The sequence below is a fragment of the Echeneis naucrates genome, chromosome 1 (genome assembly GCF_900963305.1).
Source record: "Echeneis naucrates chromosome 1, fEcheNa1.1, whole genome shotgun sequence".
Lineage (NCBI taxonomy): Eukaryota > Metazoa > Chordata > Actinopteri > Carangiformes > Echeneidae > Echeneis > Echeneis naucrates.
In genome coordinates, this window is record NC_042511.1 from 16,884,788 (window position 1) to 16,904,342 (window position 19,555).

The following is a 19,555-nucleotide window of genomic DNA, read 5'->3' on the forward strand; positions in this document are numbered from 1 at the left end:
GGCTACCTTAATTGTTGGAAAGCTGGTTGAATTGTTAAACATAGCAAATCTAAACTACTAACCATTTCTTTGAAACGTGTCTTTAATGACACTTGTGAATACAGGAAATAAATAAAGATAATTGAAGAGAGAGAGGGACATTACACAAATGACACACAATATCAAACCTTGGAAAAGGCTTTGCTCTCTGATTATTTTTCATATTTTTGGTTGTTGGATTATTGGTTATTAGTACTTAGTCGTGAAAGAATATGGTAAACTGTCTTCACCTACATCTATTCATTAATCCAGCCCAAAATTTCTCTAATGCTGTTGCTTTCACTCTCTTGGTTTCACCATCATTGCCTTTGAAGCAAGATGAAATGACACTTGGAGGCAATCTCTTTATAGAGTGTGTATGTTGTTTGAGGTTTGGTCCTATTAGTGTATGTTTGACATTTTTTTATTTATTTTTTTTTTACACGGTTTAGCTGGCATTATGGGCTTCTTTTGATTCTTTGTACCAGATGCATGATCCAGTAGTTCAAACCAAGAGTCATACTTGCAATCATCCTCAACAGCTTAGGTTCAATAATCTGTTTGAGCTAAGCTCACTGTTTAATCTTTTTTATATGGCCATTTCATTGAAATGTAATATTTATTTACTTGGGAGCAAAAATCAATGTGCTCATACGTCAAAAAACACAATTACAATAAAAACTAAAATAAATTGATATTCTGTAGAAGTTAAGTAATTAAAAGCAGCCAACCTTGTTGCACCACCACTGCACTGTTTTGATTGTTCTCATAGGAATCATATGGAAAATCAAAATGACTGTAAAAAAAAAAGTATAGGAGCTATCCATATTTATCAGTGTGAAGGAATCCGTTGGTCAAATGAAGAATATGAAATATCAGCTATTAAACTGTCTCTACTGTTCAGCGTTACATCACTGGCTCCCTGACTGAATAAGGGGGATGTTATGATTTCACTACATTTTCTTTTGCACAAACTAATGGCTTCTTGTTTTTTTTTTTTTTTGTTTTTTTTTTTTTGTGTATTGCCTAATATGTGTGGCATGTGTACAATTTAACGGCAAACTGATGCTGATACTGTGCTGTAATTTTTCCCTGGAGAGCTTTTGCGGGCAGATTGTCCACGGGAAGCACATAAGCCGTATGTGTTGGTGGTATTAGTGGTCAGGAACCTCTGCAATTCCAGCTGCCAGTTTCTTTGGCTCTGGGCAAAGGATTCCCTGCCATTTAATGGAACCTTAGACTGAGTCAGGCTTGGCCTGGAAGGTTCCTTTTGGCTAACACAAGTGACAGCGGGAACAAATCTCCCCCTGTGTTTATTTAATTGCTTACCGCTCCAGTTTGGAGACCATGTTCAAAGGGCCGACGAGCGCAGAGCTGCTTTGCGTTCCCCTCAGTCTCGGGGTAGCATGGGTCATCCCAAATAATGAGTGGAAGGACTTACTTTACTCAGTCTGCCTCAACTTGAAGCCAGCACGTGGTTCCCATTTAAGCACAGGGGGAAGATTGCACCTTCATCTGCTGAGCATTTTACGTGTTTATGTGTACGCGCAAGTGCACATGTATACATATGTTCTTTAGCAGTCTTGTGCACCAAGATTTGTGTATGTGAGTGTAAGTGCCTTGTCTTGAGTGTGAGATCACTGTGTTTGTACTGAAAGTGTACACCACATGTCCAGCACATGTTGTCAGGTTGTGATTGGCTCACATGCCACATTATTATCTGCATGAGGAGCTCAGAGGCCACTGGCCAGTCTGAGACAGGATTTAGTTCAATGTAGACGTCAGTGAAGGACCTCACACACACACACACACACACACACACACACACACACACACACACACACACACACACACACACACACACACACACACAGTGTGCAGGGTGGGCTAATTGTAGAGATGTTCAGTGCAGGAGTTTAAGATTTCTTGCTGAGTGAGGCAGTGTGGATGAAAAAGAGATGCACTTATTCAGAACTTTTAATTGAGCTGCAAAGACACGCAAGGACAGAGGTTGAAGCAAATAACAATAACAACATCTTAACTAACCTTTAAAGAATAGAATATAGGAAAGAATATTTAAATATAAAGCAGGTGTCCGTATCCAGACAAAGCAGCGAGTGGGACTTTAAAAAAATGTCTAATCTGCCTGATCCACAGACCCTTCAGAGTTGTAGATATTTATCCCTTTGGAAACTGTTAGATGCCTTTAATCATGCTGTAAAAATGTGTCACCTTTCAAGTGGGAAATTCTTTACACCCCTTCCATTTAATCTGTCATCTGATAACCCTGCATGTGTGCAATCAAACACTGTTCACAGACCAAGCTAAGGATAAACCGCCTTAACACAAAAGGCAAAAAATCCTCCCAAAAACTCGAAACTTACTTGCCTCTCAAATAAAACACGAGGCCCTTTATAGCCCTCTTCTTACTGAAAAATGTTGATGTTGTTTTAAAATGTCATAAGCACTGATCTGTGCTGCTTGAACAAACACATGCTGGTTTAAAAAAAAAAAAAAAAAAACCTTGAATTTGTTATCTAATCAATCTCATCTGTTACACTCTTGGCTTAATAACAGTCTCCTGTTTGTTTCCAAGTTGCTATTGTAACACATTCAAGACAGGTTCTGCTGTAAATGTTTTAGTGTGGGTGTAAAGAATCATTGCTCGCACTCAAAAGGCTGAACACACACGCAAAAAGTTGTTTTGATGTTTTTCACAGTTATTCACAGCCAAGAGAAATAGTTTTGTTTGTTTATATTTACAAATTTGTGAAAACCCCCCCCCCCCCCCCCCCCCCCCCCCCCGTAGTTTGTTTCAGCCTCTATGAATCTTAAATCACCAAGGCATGCACTATATTCAATCATGTCATTATTTATTCAGCAGTAACACACATATCTGATGATCTGAGATCTATTTTTAAACCTCATGCAGCCCATTGTAATTTTGAGTATTGACTATAATGGTGCAATATAAACGTGTATTTCACATATGTCAATATGTGTGCTTTGTAAATTGAAATTTGCAGCCTACACATGATTCCACTAGTGGGCAGCAGAGGAACTGGTGTCACAACAGTCAGGGTCGTCATTGAAATTCTCAACAAATGAAATAATTCATAGCTTTGTGCTTTGTCTTCTCTGGAATAGGTTTATGTTGGTGCTTGAGTGATCCAAGGTAAGGGCAAATGAAGAGCGAGTCATTGGATCTCGTACAGGATTTGTAAACTTGTTAAACCCCTTTTAGGAGCTTTCTTCTTTCTTACCTCCAGTAATCAGTGCCTCCTCTTTTTCGCTCATTAGCTGGAGGAGCTTGGTAATTACAGGACAGCTGTAAGTGTAGCAGTTTTAATGGCTGCATCATGTAGTACGCTGTTCGATTAAATGAGACGTGTATTCATTCATTGGTCTTGCATGGGGTTTTACGCTATGTGTCTAAGTGTCTGAGCATCCAGCTCTCTTTGGCACATGTGGCCAACAGTGGAGCATGTGGTGTCTGCATCATATTTAGCTTCGTCCCCTGCACCAATCCTAGCTTTCCACAGGCTTTGTGGGAGGTTGTTTCAACTGCGCTAGTGGTCAAATATGTCTTTTGGCCTCAGAGAACAATTATTCTAAATTCACCTCATTCTCACCAAGATTTTCAGCTCTTGGTGAGCATCTTTGTCAGTCCCCCATCAAGCGATATTCCTGTGTCAGGTGCACCACAGGTCTAGCATTGCAAGGAGGAAAAATAATTAGCACTTGGTGCAGTGAAGTGTGCACAGCTGGGAAAGATAACTGATACTATGTTTAAAACAGGTTATGAGAGGGTTAGGGTTAGGGTTGCATTTTCCAACACTCTCCCTATTTATCTATTTATTGAGATAAATAATTGTTACCTTAAAACTTCTGCTTGCTTCTTGAAACTTTTACATAAAACACACGTTTCTGCTGCTGATATTGTTAATCGTGATTAAATGTTATTATGTTCAAAGAGATCACAACTTTGAATTTAGTTTGAAGTATGAACAGTGCTTTGATCTCCTTGTTATCTTTCTATAATCAATATGTTATTGTCTTGTGCTGCTGATAATGCGACTAATTAGGACTTTGAACCTAAGATCCATATTGAAAGAGCTCTCAAAAGGACACAGTGTGTGATCCAAAGTAAAGTCCAGATTTGAACCCACCTTATCTGTAAAGTTTTCCAGGCTGAACAACAACATGGTGATGTTTCATGTTCCACATCCCTGCTGATCTTTGGCAGATAAATGCCAGCTGGCCCTGAACACTCCTTTCCACAATAAAACATCTCCTGATACCGCTCTGTATTTGTTACGGCTTCTGTTCTCCCTCTGAACAGCACTGTGGGCTAACACTGTGGAGATGACACTTCGTCAGTCTGTGACACAAATGCCTGTCAGAAGCGTGTCACAGCCGGGATGTATGTGTGTAATTGTGTTTGTGTGTGTGCGCCTTTCTCTATTTGGGGTGTTTGTGTCTCTATGGTACTTTTAGGCCAGAGTGTGTATGTGTATCTGTTTGTGTCAGTGTGTGTGAGAGCACACATGTCTCCGTGCTTTTGAGTGCATTATGGGTGAAACAGAGTCTGGCATGGAGATCAAAGTCCCTCCATAACTCCACAGTCAGTCAGTCAGTTGGCAGGACAGCCAGCTTATTGCCGGGAAGCTCCACTCACCATGGGGGATGTTGAGTTATTAGACTCAGATCAATTCAATTAAAACACAGTTAGTGATAAATTCCTGGCGTTTCTTTCCTTTGTATTTAAAAATCTGGTTACACCTAAGTCATAATCACATTTTATTTACATGTGCCTGCAGATGCAGCAGGAGTTTTTTTGTACTGGTCACCATAATCTGCTTGATCAACTGTAGGAGCCAAATTGTAATTTTTTTCTCATTCAAACATTTCTAGTTCTGAGTACCTGAGTACCTACTGCTTTGTTTTAGAGATGTCCTGTTGAAAGTAGAAATGTGCAGTAAGCAGGTACAGTTTTGATGGAAAACAGAAAACTATCATTTCATGGACTGTTTGTAAAAGGAAAGCACCGGAGTAATTGTTGCTGTCTGAAATGAGTTTGAGTATTAACACACATCTCGATCAGAAACCAGCATGTAAGCAGGTACTTGACCATTCTCATTTCATATGAATCTCGTGCTATCAAATCCTTTGTGTTTATAATTTTTCATTGGGTTTTGAACATCTCAATCTGCTACCCACTCTTGGGTGCCCCTGCTAAAGAAGTGTGATGGTAGTGATGAAGTGTAACAGCGGCTGGTTTGAAAGTGCTGTGCCAGTGACAGGGTGGTCCCTGCCTCACACTGCTGCCGCTGCTGGCACCCTCATGCTCATCATGCACACATTGTTCGGTGGCACCTGGCCATAAGAGGGGTAATGGCAGAAAGCCTAGTCATGATCATACTTCGCTTCATTGCTGTTGGTCTTAGAAGTGTTTTCATATTTCTTAAATGCTTGTTTTTATTCATTCTAAAATTACACAAGCGATCATTTGTGCATTAATTGTACGCAATGTACTGTGGACTTCAGCTAATGCTCATTGGATTCACTGTTGAGTGCTGTCTGGATCTATAGGATCAAAATCTGCCTGGACCAGACAGAAATGGCTCCACCGCTATGAAAATGCAATGAAGTGGTAGAAGCTCTCCTTGCTTTTACACTTTGTTTGTTTGTTGTAGTTTTTTGTTTTTTTTTTTTTTTAACTTATTTATCCTCAGATAATAATATGGGTTTGAACGTTATTAATTTATTCTATAAATGAAATTGATTATTTGTGCTGAATTGATTATTTGTGCTGAATTGATTATTTGTGCTGAATTGATTATTTTCAATTGTCTTGAATATCTAAATCTCATAATTACCAAACCCTCTTGTTCAACAAATTCCTGGCTGTCTTGGCAACTTGTTCAGAGCTTTGATGAGCTTTAGTTTTCCTTTAGCAGGTACTATAAGATGATAGTGTGACTCCCTTGCTCTACCTATTTATATGCACAGTGCTGATCTAGCCGGTGCACATAAATAGGTGGAGCAAGGGCAGAGAAACCCCTTGCTCAAGGATAAATTGAATTTCTCTGAGCCCATCGATGCTTTGAATCATGATAATTTAGGCTATATATATCTATATATATATATATATATAGATATATATATATATTTGTCAAAGAAAAAAGTTTACCAAATATTTCCAGTGACCCCAAAAGTACAACAAGATGGAATATTTGAATCCCAGACAGTTTCTTCCCCCAAGTATGTCTTATTGTACATAGTGGATTTCCATGAATTCTTGCATTAATGTGTGTATGGGAGAAATGCTCCCATACACAAATTTACTTTGGACTGCATTCCCATACCATTTGCTTGAGTCATTGGAGTTCAGTGCAAACCCAGTGGTCTGCATTTTGAAATATTATGAAGGTTTTTCTCAATTCATGTGCCTTTCTTTGAACTGTTCGTGTGTTCGTTCAAATAGAGGTTCAACTTTGAGAAAATCATTCATCTGGCCATTCTTTTTGCTGTCCATCATGTACGATGATGGATCTTGGGGTAAACGTAACAGGGTTAGAGAGGTGAAACTGTCCGTGGATTCACAGCCGGTTTCAGTTTCAAATTGGCACACAAATGGTAAAGATTAAGGCTGAAAATGTTGAGGCCACATATCTAATGGTAGTCAAATTGGTCACCATTGTTCCAGCTTTTGGTGTACCTTATAGACTCTTAGGAGAATAACTTTTGATTTGCTTTGATTTGTTTGTAATTTGTCAGTTTTTGTGAAAGTCAGGAACAAGACTTTACATTAAAACTAGCTTATTCTATCATCGTTCAAGTTTGGTCAAACTTCATATTGCATGTTTGAGGAACTCTGTTGACAAGTTCATTGTGTATGTTTGGATTTGTACCATTATTAGTGATAATCCGGAATATTTATTAATTTGAGAATTTATGGTCCGATAGTCAAATAACTGCATGGTCCTGATGTAACTGCTCAAATGAATATTCAGATGATGAAGGGCTACTTCTTGCAGCCTCTCCTGCTGGAGTGGTGATATTACATTTATTCCAACATTGACAAAGACAGTGCCAAAGCAAATTTTTCATATTGCCACAAAATATGAACTACACCATTATAGTTTAATCATTGGCAAGTTAGGTCATGGCATAAGCTACATAAAGCAAGCCATATATCAACACTCAGCATGCCAGCACCCTTAAATGAAGATAATGTGTAATGATGCAGGATATCATACTCCTGATGTGTTGACCGGGGGAGCCTGTCAGTCCATTTGGTGGAACTCCGGAACTCATAGATTCATTGGGGAGGGATTGGGGGTGTCCTGCAGTGAGACTAATCTGTACACATGTGGACCAGCACTTCAGAAGGCCAGATGTTGGGAGGCCAAATAGCGTGTATGGCAATATCCTCACAAACCCAACGAGCACATATGTGTGCAGAACACACACAAAAACAGGGTGGGTACTAAGTTGCAACATGGAGAAGAATTAACTTAGAACTTAAGCTCTATTATTCACCTGATACACAGATCACTGCATTGTGTCATGGGATTCAGTGTTTTCATATGATCTGCCCAACATTTCTTATTGCCGTCACATTTTTTAGGATTATTTGTATTCAATTCAATTTAGCTTTATTTGTTTAGTGGCAAATCACAACATATGGTATTTCAGGGCCTTAAGGTCATAACTTTACAATACAACAAAGAGAAACCCAATGCTTCCCACAATGAGAAAGCATTTCACAAAAGCAAACTGGTGTTGGTCTTCCATAGAAGAAAGTTGCATATTTCTTTTTTTGTCTTTATTTGAATTCAAATTTATTTAATTTATTTATTTTTGGGGTGTTTTGTTCAGTTCTGAATCTCTGAATCACCCCAAATCCTCACTTCCCACAGACTCATGGTGAGTTTGTTTACAATAATCTGCCCTGGGCAGGAAAAAAAGAAATAAGTTGAAAGAAACTCGTCCAAATCTGTGCAAGTTCTTGTAAATACTATAATTGCCCTGAGTTGTATCATCATGCTGAGTGCCTTTGTGTGTGCCAAGTGAAGTTCCAGTTACATCCAGAGATGTGTGTGTGTGTGTTTTGGTTGGCAAAACAGCACTACCTATTATACACAGTCAGTCACACCAGGGCCTATTGGTAACAGTTGTGGTCAGGCCCCCCACCATCGACTACTACAAGTGATAGAAGATGGGGGTTGACTTAAAAAACAAGCAAACAAACAAAAAAGTGTATGTCTTACTGTCCTCTTTTTCCACATTCTCAGGAGAAATCATCTCCTGAATAAGCACAACAGAATTAGCCCCACTGAGTCAGATTGCATTTAAATCTGTGAGAGAAAACAAGCATTTTCTCTGTGCGCTATGCCCTCTCTGGGAATGAGTCCTACAATAACACACAGAGTTAATACAGCACATCCTGGAGCCACACTGGGATGTCACTGTTTATGGTAGCGCCTCAACCACATGCATGTACAAACCAAAACCACCACTGCTGTAGCCTCTGCAAATATGAGTCAGCAAAGCAAAGGCGGGTATAGATCTGGCATTTGGTAATTCAAAAATTAAAGTAGACACCAGCTCCCAACTTTCCTAAGCATCATGTTTGTTGTCTTATTTGAGCTTTATAATATGAGATTATAAAATAATATAAAAAATATGAGATTTGATTTGAAATGGATGAGCTTGATTTGTTTGGAGTGGGTTGCATTCACCCGAAAAATTGTGAAGATCCTCATTTATTTTGATTGCATGTTCACGTGCATGCACATGCTACATGGCTCCTGGATTCTGGAAGAATTATAGCCTAAAACAGAGCTGTCCAAATCTGGTCCTGGAGGGCCACTGTCCTGCATGTTTTAGATGTTTCCTGCCCCAACACACCTTATTCAAATGAGTGGCTCCTGATCAGACTTCAGCAGAGCTCGATGATAAGCTGATCATTTGAATTAGGTGTGTTGGAGCAGGAAACATCTAAAACACGCAGGACAGTGGCCCTCCAGGACCAGATTTGGAAACCTCTGGCCTAAAAGATTAACCCAGAGGAAGCACCTCACAGGATGCTACCTTTCCTTAATTCCTGAACTTCAACCTTACATACACAACCTCTACGTTTCTCCATTATCCTTGTCCTCCACTGGTTTGAAGATCTAAACATGCAACAGCAAGCACTGCAGTTCTTTAATGGCTCATTTCATTGTTTCTTTCATTGAATCCAACAATCCACTAATCTCTCAATGAGGTCATCATCATTCCGAACTCTTAAGTCTTATGCAAGAGAGCACTCTCCTGCAAGTTACTCTCAGTACTTATTACTGTATGGAATTTTTTTAAATGTTATTAGCATTTGCTAATGAATTTTTTTTCACAATAGTTTACAACTATGATAATTGATGCATAATCTGAAGAGGTGGATTGGCACCACATTAGCAGCGGTCCAGCAAAAATCCAGCTCTTGGGCACTACATTTGATATTTATCATAACATAATAACATAATATTGAAAATATGCCATATGAGTGCATTAAAAGATCTAAACAAAGAGAAGACAGCAGCCGGTGGCAGTATTTTGCCATTGTGACACCTTCCGTTGAACAATGTGGCTGATGGGAATGTGTGCTGTAAATGCCCAGTAATGAGACGGAAATGTTAAATTTATATGTGTACACCCAGGACTAGTGTTTGTCAGTGTTCCTTCAACAACGAGTGAATTCAAAATCCATTTGGTATTTTCTTCCAGTTTGTTCCTTGGCAGCATAAATGCCACATTAGTCCACATCAGCAGCCAATTCTGTTGTGGTAGTAGGTGTAGTAGGTCTGTGGTTCCAGATGATGCTGACAGCAAGAATGGAAATAGACCTGGTAAGTAGTTATCCCCCAGAGCGCAGGGTGGCCACAGCAATAGACTGTTTATATAGAAACTGAAAAGTATTGGAGCACAGATGAAATGGTGCTGAGATTACGCAGAAAGACAGCAGCATGAATGAGTAGGTGATGTCATATGAGAGCAACATCTGTCTCCTATGTGTGCTCCAGCATCCTCACACCTCTACACAGAAGGGCAAGGTTTTTCTTGCATTGTTTTTGCCTTTAAGTATTTGTATTCTACCACAGGATCATGTCCCATGGTAGCAGCTATCACCTCAATATTTTACATCTAAGTAATATGTTGAGCATGACAAAAGGAAATTTGCATGCATATTGCTGTATGTTTGCGTTGCTCTTCTTTGCATTTTGACCCCTGCCCAAAAATCTAACAAAAGCAGACCAGAGATTTTACACTTCATTCCCTGACTTGATCTTGGATTTATGGTCATAAAGTGGTTTCACAGGTTTTCAATACAAGCGTGATCTTGTTCGGTCTCCCACTTGTTTTAAGAGAGAGAGAGAGCAGCCTCATTTAATTTCATAAAAAAAAAGATACAATTTATGGATAGACATAATTTTCAACTTTTGTTGAAAGTGCTGCAAACTCCATGCGTGATTCAAGTCAACATTGCCACCATGTTTACAGGGTTGAGTTATTACATATAGCACCTTTGCTAAAAGTTCAACAACTTGGCTGCCAAACAACTCTTTCCATTTTCACAGACCATTAAAAAAAACAGCTTTTTTTGTTATTTGTTGTGATATGCACAACAAAATAAATTGGTGACAGCACCAAGGCCATTAGCAAGCTCATATGGAGCTTGCTAATGGCCTTGTGTCTTAGATGCAGTAATATATAATTAAGAGTGAGTTCTTCCACAGCCAAAACATTAGCTAACTAAGATATAGATAAACATTCAGACCCTCTCCAGTTTCCTATATTCCTTTTTTCTCTTTGTTTTCTGTTTTAGGGATTACCATACGTCCATTGTCTTCTCATGGATTCGATATCTCAGTAACCGCTTTAAAGAAGAAATTCATCACTAATGTTCACGTGGAATCAATGAGTACCTGATTATATTTTCACAGAACTCACAAAATCTTTTTTTTTTTTTTTTTTTTGCCATTACTCAAGACTTCACAAAGCAATTATGGCAATGGTTAATATTTGATGAATATTTGACAGATGAAAACAACTGCAAGGCAGTCATTTGAGTCTGAAAAAATCCAAACCCCATAGTGAGAAAAATGTGCTCAATAAACTGTGTATTATTGAGACGAGTTATGGTCAGAATTGTCAAACAGTCAAAACTGATATGCCTGTTAAATTCCAAACGATTAAAGGGACACTACTGACATTTAAAGGATGGGCATGTATTTTCCATCATGCATTAGAGGCAAAATAAACATAATGTGATCAAGCAATTGCAGAAAATTAAATGTTTGTGTGTGTGTGTTTGCTCACATGCTGTGCTCTCCCTCATTGTGGCTTTGAGAGGTTTATTCAGTGTAATAGCACTTTAAATAAACAATCCTTGCCTGAAACAGGGCCCTCTTTGTGGTCTGGCAGATCCAAGCCAGGGGCAACAGCTGTCATACATGGCAGCAAAAGTTACAATGGGAAATTGAGAATTATGTTGTTAGAAGATATCAGGGTGAAGTGAAGGACTATAGAAAGCCAGTAAAGTCAGTACCTTTCATCGCAGCTGTATTTGAAGGTTGTGCACTATAGTTCTGAATTCATCATTGAATGGAGATGCTACTACAGGGCCAGAACTGAATCAAGAAACTTGGCATCAATAAACCAAAAACTTCCTTTATGACTAGTTGGAGTGGCATGCGGCACAAATGGTTCAGTGTCTACACCCTTTCTCTGCCAGTAAAGGGAGACTTTCCTCCTCTGAAATTGTTGCCTGATGCTCAGATGATGATGTGAGAGTCTCCAGAGGCACTGTGCATACGGCCCTCTCACATCTCCCATCCTCTTGTCCTTGCCCCGTCACGCTCTGGCCCTCCAAGCTGACAGCTTTTCACGTTCCTTTCCCTAATAATTTGTGCAATGTAATTATCCAGTGTCAGCCAGAATGCATGCTGTCTTGTCGAGCAATGGTGACTCCTAGTTGAGGAGACATGTTTTCTCACCAGTCCAAATTAAAGCGAGTCAGAGTTAAAGACAGCTTTGTTTGCAAAGATAAGTTCTGGAGATGAACCCAATCAGTAACATAACAAAGAGAACAGAAAGCAAAGAATATAGAGTGTTATTTTGCCATAAAAGTTTTTCCCCAGTGTACAGTCTGTTTGACTTGGCAGTGAGCTCTAGCTTGTGGGTGAGTTTAACTTCCTATTCCTGTAAAACTTCAATTTATCAGAAGCTGATAAGAATCAGTGAAGAGTTTCCCTTTTCTTCGCCTTAGCCTTGGTTTTAGTTTTACTAGATTTTTTTAATGTTCAGCCACATCATTGTATTTTGTCTTTGTCTTTCATTATTCACAAGGCTACTGGACAGAATACATCATCACCGCTAAAATAGAAATAATGATAATAAAAAATGCAGAAATATATATCTCCAGCCACACAAGAATCAGCCAAGTTTACCTCCATACATACTTTTGAGAGTTTGTTTTGAATGTTTCCACTCATAGATTTCTGTATGTATTCATAGTGTCATCTCATTGTAGAAGCTTGAATTGTGAGCCATACTGAAGGAAAAGAGGATACTGTGTGTAAAAATTTGTATTAATAGTATTTAATAATTTTATATTTAGTTCAGCAAATTTAAGATTTAGTTATAGGGTTCCTACTTGCCATTTGTGATTGGGTTTTGACTCAAAACCCCAATTCCCAAAACTCAAGATCACATTTTAATACCCAACCTTAACAAATCAAGAATTGGGAAATCTTTCAGCAGTTGTCTGTTTTTGTTGATGGACCAGCCCTCCGGAGATGTCATGTCAACACAGCGGCAAGCTCTAAAAAAATCACACAGACTTCCATCTGGACAGCCTTCAAGTCAGGAACTCCCACAAAAGGACCCTAACCACAGTGCCAAAAACACATACACGAAACACACACGCTGTTTCTTTGGATGCCCGGGCACAGTCCCTGAAACCTAAGTCTGCATCTTGAAATCTCATGAACAATAAGGACATGATTAAATTCAGAATGAATTCAGGAAGTAGTGAAACCATTTGTAAGGGCGAGGAGTGCTTTCACACAGCCCACTCCCTCCGTCAGCAACACTCATGTCTGTGCGTTGGCTGCCTTTGCCTTTTGAAGTTGTTGTTGTCAAGTTCTGCAGACGTTCTGTCACTTTATAATTTAGGGTAATTTCATTTATTGCACACACTGGGAGGTCCTTCATGCTGTAAAATCAAAGGATAAAACACTATGGAGTCTTAATAATGGCAAATAGCTGCATAATACAAAACAGAAATTAATTTTAATGATCTTCTCTTCCCTCCCTTTTCATTCTTCTTTTTTCACCTCTCAGAAATCATTGATGACCTTGCTCATCTTGTGGACAAGACAGATGACAGGATTCGTAATGAGACCCGAAGAGTGAAGCTGGTGGAGACAAAGTCCGCCTCCTGTGGTGAGCCTTGATTCTTTTTGCTTTAACAGAGAAAATCTGGGTAAAGTATCAGGTTGCATAGCAGGCCTGATATCTCATAAATTTTTAGAAATAATATTTTGAAGTCTTTCTTCAGATTAGGGTGTAGGTGTCCCTGGCTGGTGTGAAACAGTTCAGCTGCAGTCTGACAAAAACAGTATACAGTATATGTAATTTGGCATACAGGGCCCATCATGTTGGTGTCATATTTTTTCAGATTGATTTCGTGCAGAAATTGAAGTGTTGGGAATTTAGCTGCCTCAGCCTTCATCTCCAAAAGGCATGGGGCTTTAATGGAACAGATAAAGTTATGGTGATGGGGACAAGCCCTCCTGGCACAGAGCATGTGGTGAATGGTACGTGGATTCATTCTGTCACGCCTGCTAACATAGTGCACTGGGCCTTGAAATAGGTCTCTCATGCTAGACCTTTGAGGGGATCCTTAAATGTCTACCAAGGGTTGCAAATCAGGCCCCAATTCATCAACTTCTGCTGTCTCTGGTCCAGATTTTGATGAATGGATTTGAGTTTCCTGAAAGACATTGTGCATTCACTGCCCACCATGATTTGCTTGTTTGGTCTCTCTCTTGTTTGTTGTTTAAAAAGACACTTAGCTTCTCCTTATTCTCAATGGATATCATTTTCAGAGGGAAACATTTTCAGAGGTGTGGTAGGTGGTTCAAGTCAATGTATGGAATGCGATCGCTGTCCAGTGAATCGTCAGACAGCATTGCCATGGCGAAGTCTACATTGTTTCACCAGGAGACATTTAACAGGCGGTAGTGCACAGAGGCAGAGTGAGCATTCGGAGGGTCAGCCTCCCAGAATGCCTCATTCTATTGTTTTAGTCCCCATGGAGCCTGAGCAGGAGTTTGTTTGAAGATCCCAGAGCTCATAGTGTGTGTCAGGACTCTTCCTTTTGCTTTTTCTTTTTGTTTAACTTGTGCTGTTGCCACCACGCCTCCCTCTTCCCTCTCTCAGCTCTAGGAAGAAGAATATTCATGAGGCAAGCATGTGTGTCTGTTTGCAAGCGTTAATGTGATTCTGTGTGTAGGTAAATGTGTTTGGTGCATATTATTTGTTATTATTTGACTACACCAGCTTTATGGCACTTTATTTGCTATATATATATATATTTTATATTTTAATATTTTATTTTATTTTATTTTATTTTTTTTTTTCGACATACATATGTGTAAATGTGTCTGTGTGTGTGAGGCACACACACAGACACACAATGGAAAATTCCTCCATGGCCTTCTTCAGTCTCACCTCAATGCTGTCTTTCTTTTTTCCATTCCTCTCTGTCATCCCCCAGTTCATCCCCCAGTTGTTTGACACTTGTGTTTTTGTCAAGCAGAGCAGGAATTGAAAATACTACATGCCACAAATTGTTCTGAGAGCTTTTCCTTTTTCTCCATGGCAGCGTGTTTATAATTCCTTAGCTTAAAGGCTTTATTTATTTTTGAAACCACCTCTCATCCGCAGACAGCATTTGGTGTTATGTCTCAACCAAGTCCTTGTAAAGTTAGGAACGTCTAGCTTTGACAGCCAAGAGCATAATTACCATAACTATTGGAAGATGCAACATTGTAAAGGAGGCATCTCAGTTTTTACAGAGCAATTTTGTGCTAAAAGCAGTAAACATTTTCAGAATTTAGAAAAATGTAAGCATATCAGTATTTCTCGTTAGTCATTTACACTGTTGGGGGCAACAGTTTTGACTGCATATGTGCACTAGCGATTTCCAATACACAGCTGAAAATTTGTGAAGAGTAAGCCATTTGGGAAGTCATCTCACCAAAAAGAAGGAGCCACATTTAAATCAAACATGGTTCTCTTGGCGTAGTGTACATGTCTGGTGCCTGTGGTGTTGTGAAAGTACAGTACAGGCTTGTTGAGACTTCCCTCCCCTCAATGTATGCGGGATTTGGACTTGGTTTAACTGCATTAGTTGAGTTCCCAAGTTGAAATAGCTCATTATTTTTACGCTATGCAATTGGCCCAAAGGACTTTGCAGAAAGATATTCAAGCAAAAACTAAATGCACAAGATTTACAAAAAGAAAGAAAATATATTGACTGGATTTCAGTACTTTCCCAGTGCTGCGCTCTGTTCATAGCATGCTTTATAAAACATTTATATACACGAACACACACTGCTGGCCCATGCTGTCACTCAACCCTGATAAGCTTGATTCACAGTCATTACCACTTGTTTTAGCTGACATTGGTGGGAATTGAGGAGTGGAGGCTTTGAGTTTGGTTTGATTAGCGTGGCAGATTAGTCTATGGGAGCAAAAGGTTTCTTGAACAGCAGTGTGATCTCCTGACAGCTTAGCCACCATCATCAGGCAACATCATTGCTTGGGCAGCCCTTCCAAACACGGTTAATCCTCAGTTTGTAGAGGGCTGCGTCTATAACCTCATGAATCTCGCAGGTGGCTTGCATCTCAAGTAGGCCTGTACTGTTTGAGCAAGCAGGGACGTCTAAAGAAAGTGTGGGCGAAGGGAAACATTTGACAATGTTGGAATACGACCATGTAGCTACACTGATTCTCTAATTGTGACTTTGCTGTTGTCAAGGAAATGCTCATTTTGTTCAGCTGCCAAGTTTGTCTCTTCAAACTCTGTCAACTACTAAGGGTTTTTTTTTTTTTTGAGTTCTTGTTCCTCTCATTGTCCTGTAATGGCATACTGTTAGAAACCAGAACTGCATATGTTTCAGGCTATTGATGAAAGGCTTCCTTAACATGTTAAATTCTGATAATGGTATTTCCATAACTTAAAATACAATAACTTAAAAAGGCAAGTTATATTAAACTTTCCTCAATAAATCTATACGTATTTGAAATGCCTTTTGCATCTTACTCTCACCAGAGTTTGAGTTAGAACAATTTCGTCCAAGTCATTATGCTCTCACCTAAAAGATTCTCCCTGGAGCCTATGGTTTCATCTACCAGCTGAATATCTGATATTTGAGTCACACATATATTACCTCAACAACATTAGTATAAAAAATAAGCTCAAAGTCTTGAGCCATGGATGGCAAAGTACTTTGGTCTGTATACTTTTTTGGTCCAGATTATTTGTTCAAAACAATATATTAACAACAGTTGGATAAACTTATTGCCATAACATTTCAGATGCATGGTTTCAAGAGAATGAATCATTCTTCTTACACCACCAGGAGTCAGTTTTTTAATTAATCCAGTCATTTTAAACTTTAATGTATAAATTGGCAAAAGATTTGCTACAAAAATTTGCTTCTCCCAGAGGAGAATCCTTCTGATGTTATACTTATGTGTTACCAGTAATTAAGAAATACACATGATTACATTAGTATCTTGTAAAATTATAACTTCACAAAAAACTGAAACAACATTCAAAGGGTTTTTTGTGCGATGATTACAGTAATGAGCTTCATAGTGACCTTGTTAACATTTTCTTAGGATGTCATTGTTCCCTTTTCAGGTCTAAAATGGTCTTTGAACCATAAGCAGGGGGCATGATGGCAACACTGAGGGAGATTCAGGGCTTGTCTCAGTCCGTCCAGGGCTTTCTCTATAATTTTTTTTCCTCTGCGATTTGTCTTACTGATGTGTCTGAAAATTGCTAAGATAGGATGAACCCAGACTCTGGCCTCCAAAGCTCCTGGGTGGTCAGTCTGTCAACAGACATCAACTATCCCCCTCAGCATCAGTGTCACAGCACAACCCTAATCTATTTGGCAAGCAAATGCCATTATTGTCATTAGTCTCTGGAGGCCTCCTGAGGGTCAGGAGTACCTTGTTTAGTTACTGAGGCAGACAGGGATGGTCCAGAGAGAACAGAAGGGTGAGGGTCAGTGCGGGTGTCTAATGTGGCTTTATGACTGCCTGCTCATGGCATTAGTCTGTGAAACTCTCACTCACCAGTAACACATGCATATGTTATACAACTTGGCCTTTATGGCCATTGTTACTATGTTGCTGTCGGATGGAGTTGCAGACAGATGCCAGGCGAGTCTGAGTTAAATTTTGATGTCTGAATCTGCTGTGGACTGGTTGTTGGTTTGATATCGTTTACACCCAAACAAAGATAATTGCTGGAAATCTGTTTGTATGTGCTTGTGTGTGTGTGTGTGTGTGTGTGTGTGTGTATATGTGTATGCGCATGTGTATTTGCTTTTAACAAGAGCCATCATAAAACTATTTGTGCATGTTTCTGCTTCAAAATTTATATTAGGCTCACATTTCTACTGTTGTAAGGAGGTGAGGTCCTGTCTAGTCCAGTGATAAATGATCATGACATACATGTAAAATGAACAAATTCCACTCAAATTTGAAATGCAGTGTTCAAAGACTCGACTAATTCCAAAGAACGAGAATCAATCATAAATGCATGAAATAAAAACAATTATAAAAATTAAATTAAAAAGAGAGTGGCAGAATGAGCTAAAGAGGTGCAAAGACATGCAGACCCCTTGTAGTCAAACCCCCTATCCTGGTAAAGAAACATTTTCATCAGACCACCAGTACCACTGCAAGCAATTAGTTCAGCATGGCTTATATCTCTCCCCCTGGGAAAGACAACGAATTAGAAGGCAGAGGGGAACCAGGAGGAGTGAGCCAAGGAATGAAAGAAATGTAAACCCAAAGTGAAAGGACTGGGGAAAATACCGGCCGCATGCTAAATAACAATGGACAACTTGAGTCATGGAGGAGGCTGTCGACAACCCTCAGTCCCACCAGAGATGCAGTTGTTTGAAGTCTTCAATGCTGCTTCATTGGAGATGTCGGGGAATAGGGGAATGCTGGGTAAAATTGAAACATGTCCTTGCTCAAGTTTTGCCATATAAAATGTGCATGGCATGATTTGTGTTGTTTGTGGAATAGGTCATACAATATATGCTGCGTGGCATGCTTGGCACACTCACACACACATGCAGCATGCCACAATATAATTCTATAATGTTATCATAAATTATCTCTAAAAATCTTTTGCACACCAGGAAAAGCACAGGTCTTAGTGACATAAATATTGCCACTCTTTTATTTAGGGTTTTTAATTAAGTTCAAAAGTAAGCCAGGACCCGGAAACTGGAGTAGCTAAATGAAATTCAGTCATCATTAATTTTATTATTTAAGGCACTTTTCATACAAATAATGAAAATTGCAGATTTTTACAACATTTCTATTTTTTGGTGACTATAATGAAAACCAATGTTTTCTGGCTAAAGCACTTTGATGAAGTGTGAGCGAGCTTTTGCGCATTTGTTTCTGTGTCCATACTATCAATGAAAAGGAGTGGTTATGCTCTCAAGGCAGAATCAGAAACATATGCCTATCACAGTTTGTAGTCTATGGTAATAACGCTTTTGTGGCTGTTGAATGCATGTAAATTGCATTAAGTCATCAGCAGAAGAATGGAAATACGCTGCAAGGGCATGAGCTATTGGGACTTGTGCTAGATCAAGGACTCTGTAAATTAGTTGTGAGGTATGAAAGCTTCTTACCTCGTCCAAGTGCACTCCCTCATGTCTGCTGTATTCCCCTCCTTGTCTCGGAGTCTGTCTCAAATCACGTTTGTTCCTCAGCTCCTTGACTTTCACATTTTCCAAAAATTCATTGATAGAAAATTTAAGAATTTCAAAGATTTTTTTTTTAACACAAACAGGTATAGTAAAGTTTTTTTTTTTTTTTCTTTCTTTCTTTTTTCGGCATATTTGTTCTATAGAAGATGCTTATTTTCCTTAAAATTAAATTGTTACTTTACAAAGTTTTATGATTGAGAGAGGCTGAAATTCAGACATTCAGTGATTCAGAGAGAAACATTGTTAAAATGAATTGGTGTTGTGATATTGTGTTTTAGGATATCTAGTATATTAAATCTGTAAAAAATTAGTTTAGTATTATTTCATAATTTACTTTTTACTAATTTACTAAAGACTAAAGCAACAATTTTTTCATCTCGGTATTTTCCAACTTGGCTTTCATTTTTGTGGGCCTCAGTCCCAAGTCCACTCTTCCTGCTGAAGATTTTTAAAAA

At 39.0% G+C, this 19,555-nt stretch overlaps 1 protein-coding gene across 2 annotated transcripts in view; it reads left to right on the forward strand.

Moving 5' to 3' along the window:
• The window catches only part of stx8 (syntaxin 8), a 33,585-nt gene that overhangs the window by 12,472 nt on the left and 1,558 nt on the right, over positions 1 to 19,555 (forward strand). For both annotated transcript variants that reach the window (XM_029502734.1, XM_029502726.1), the window contains exon 7: positions 13,408 to 13,509. In XM_029502734.1, coding sequence (XP_029358594.1) covers positions 13,408 to 13,509 — 102 coding nt within the window. The remainder of the gene's footprint in view (positions 1 to 13,407; positions 13,510 to 19,555) is intronic.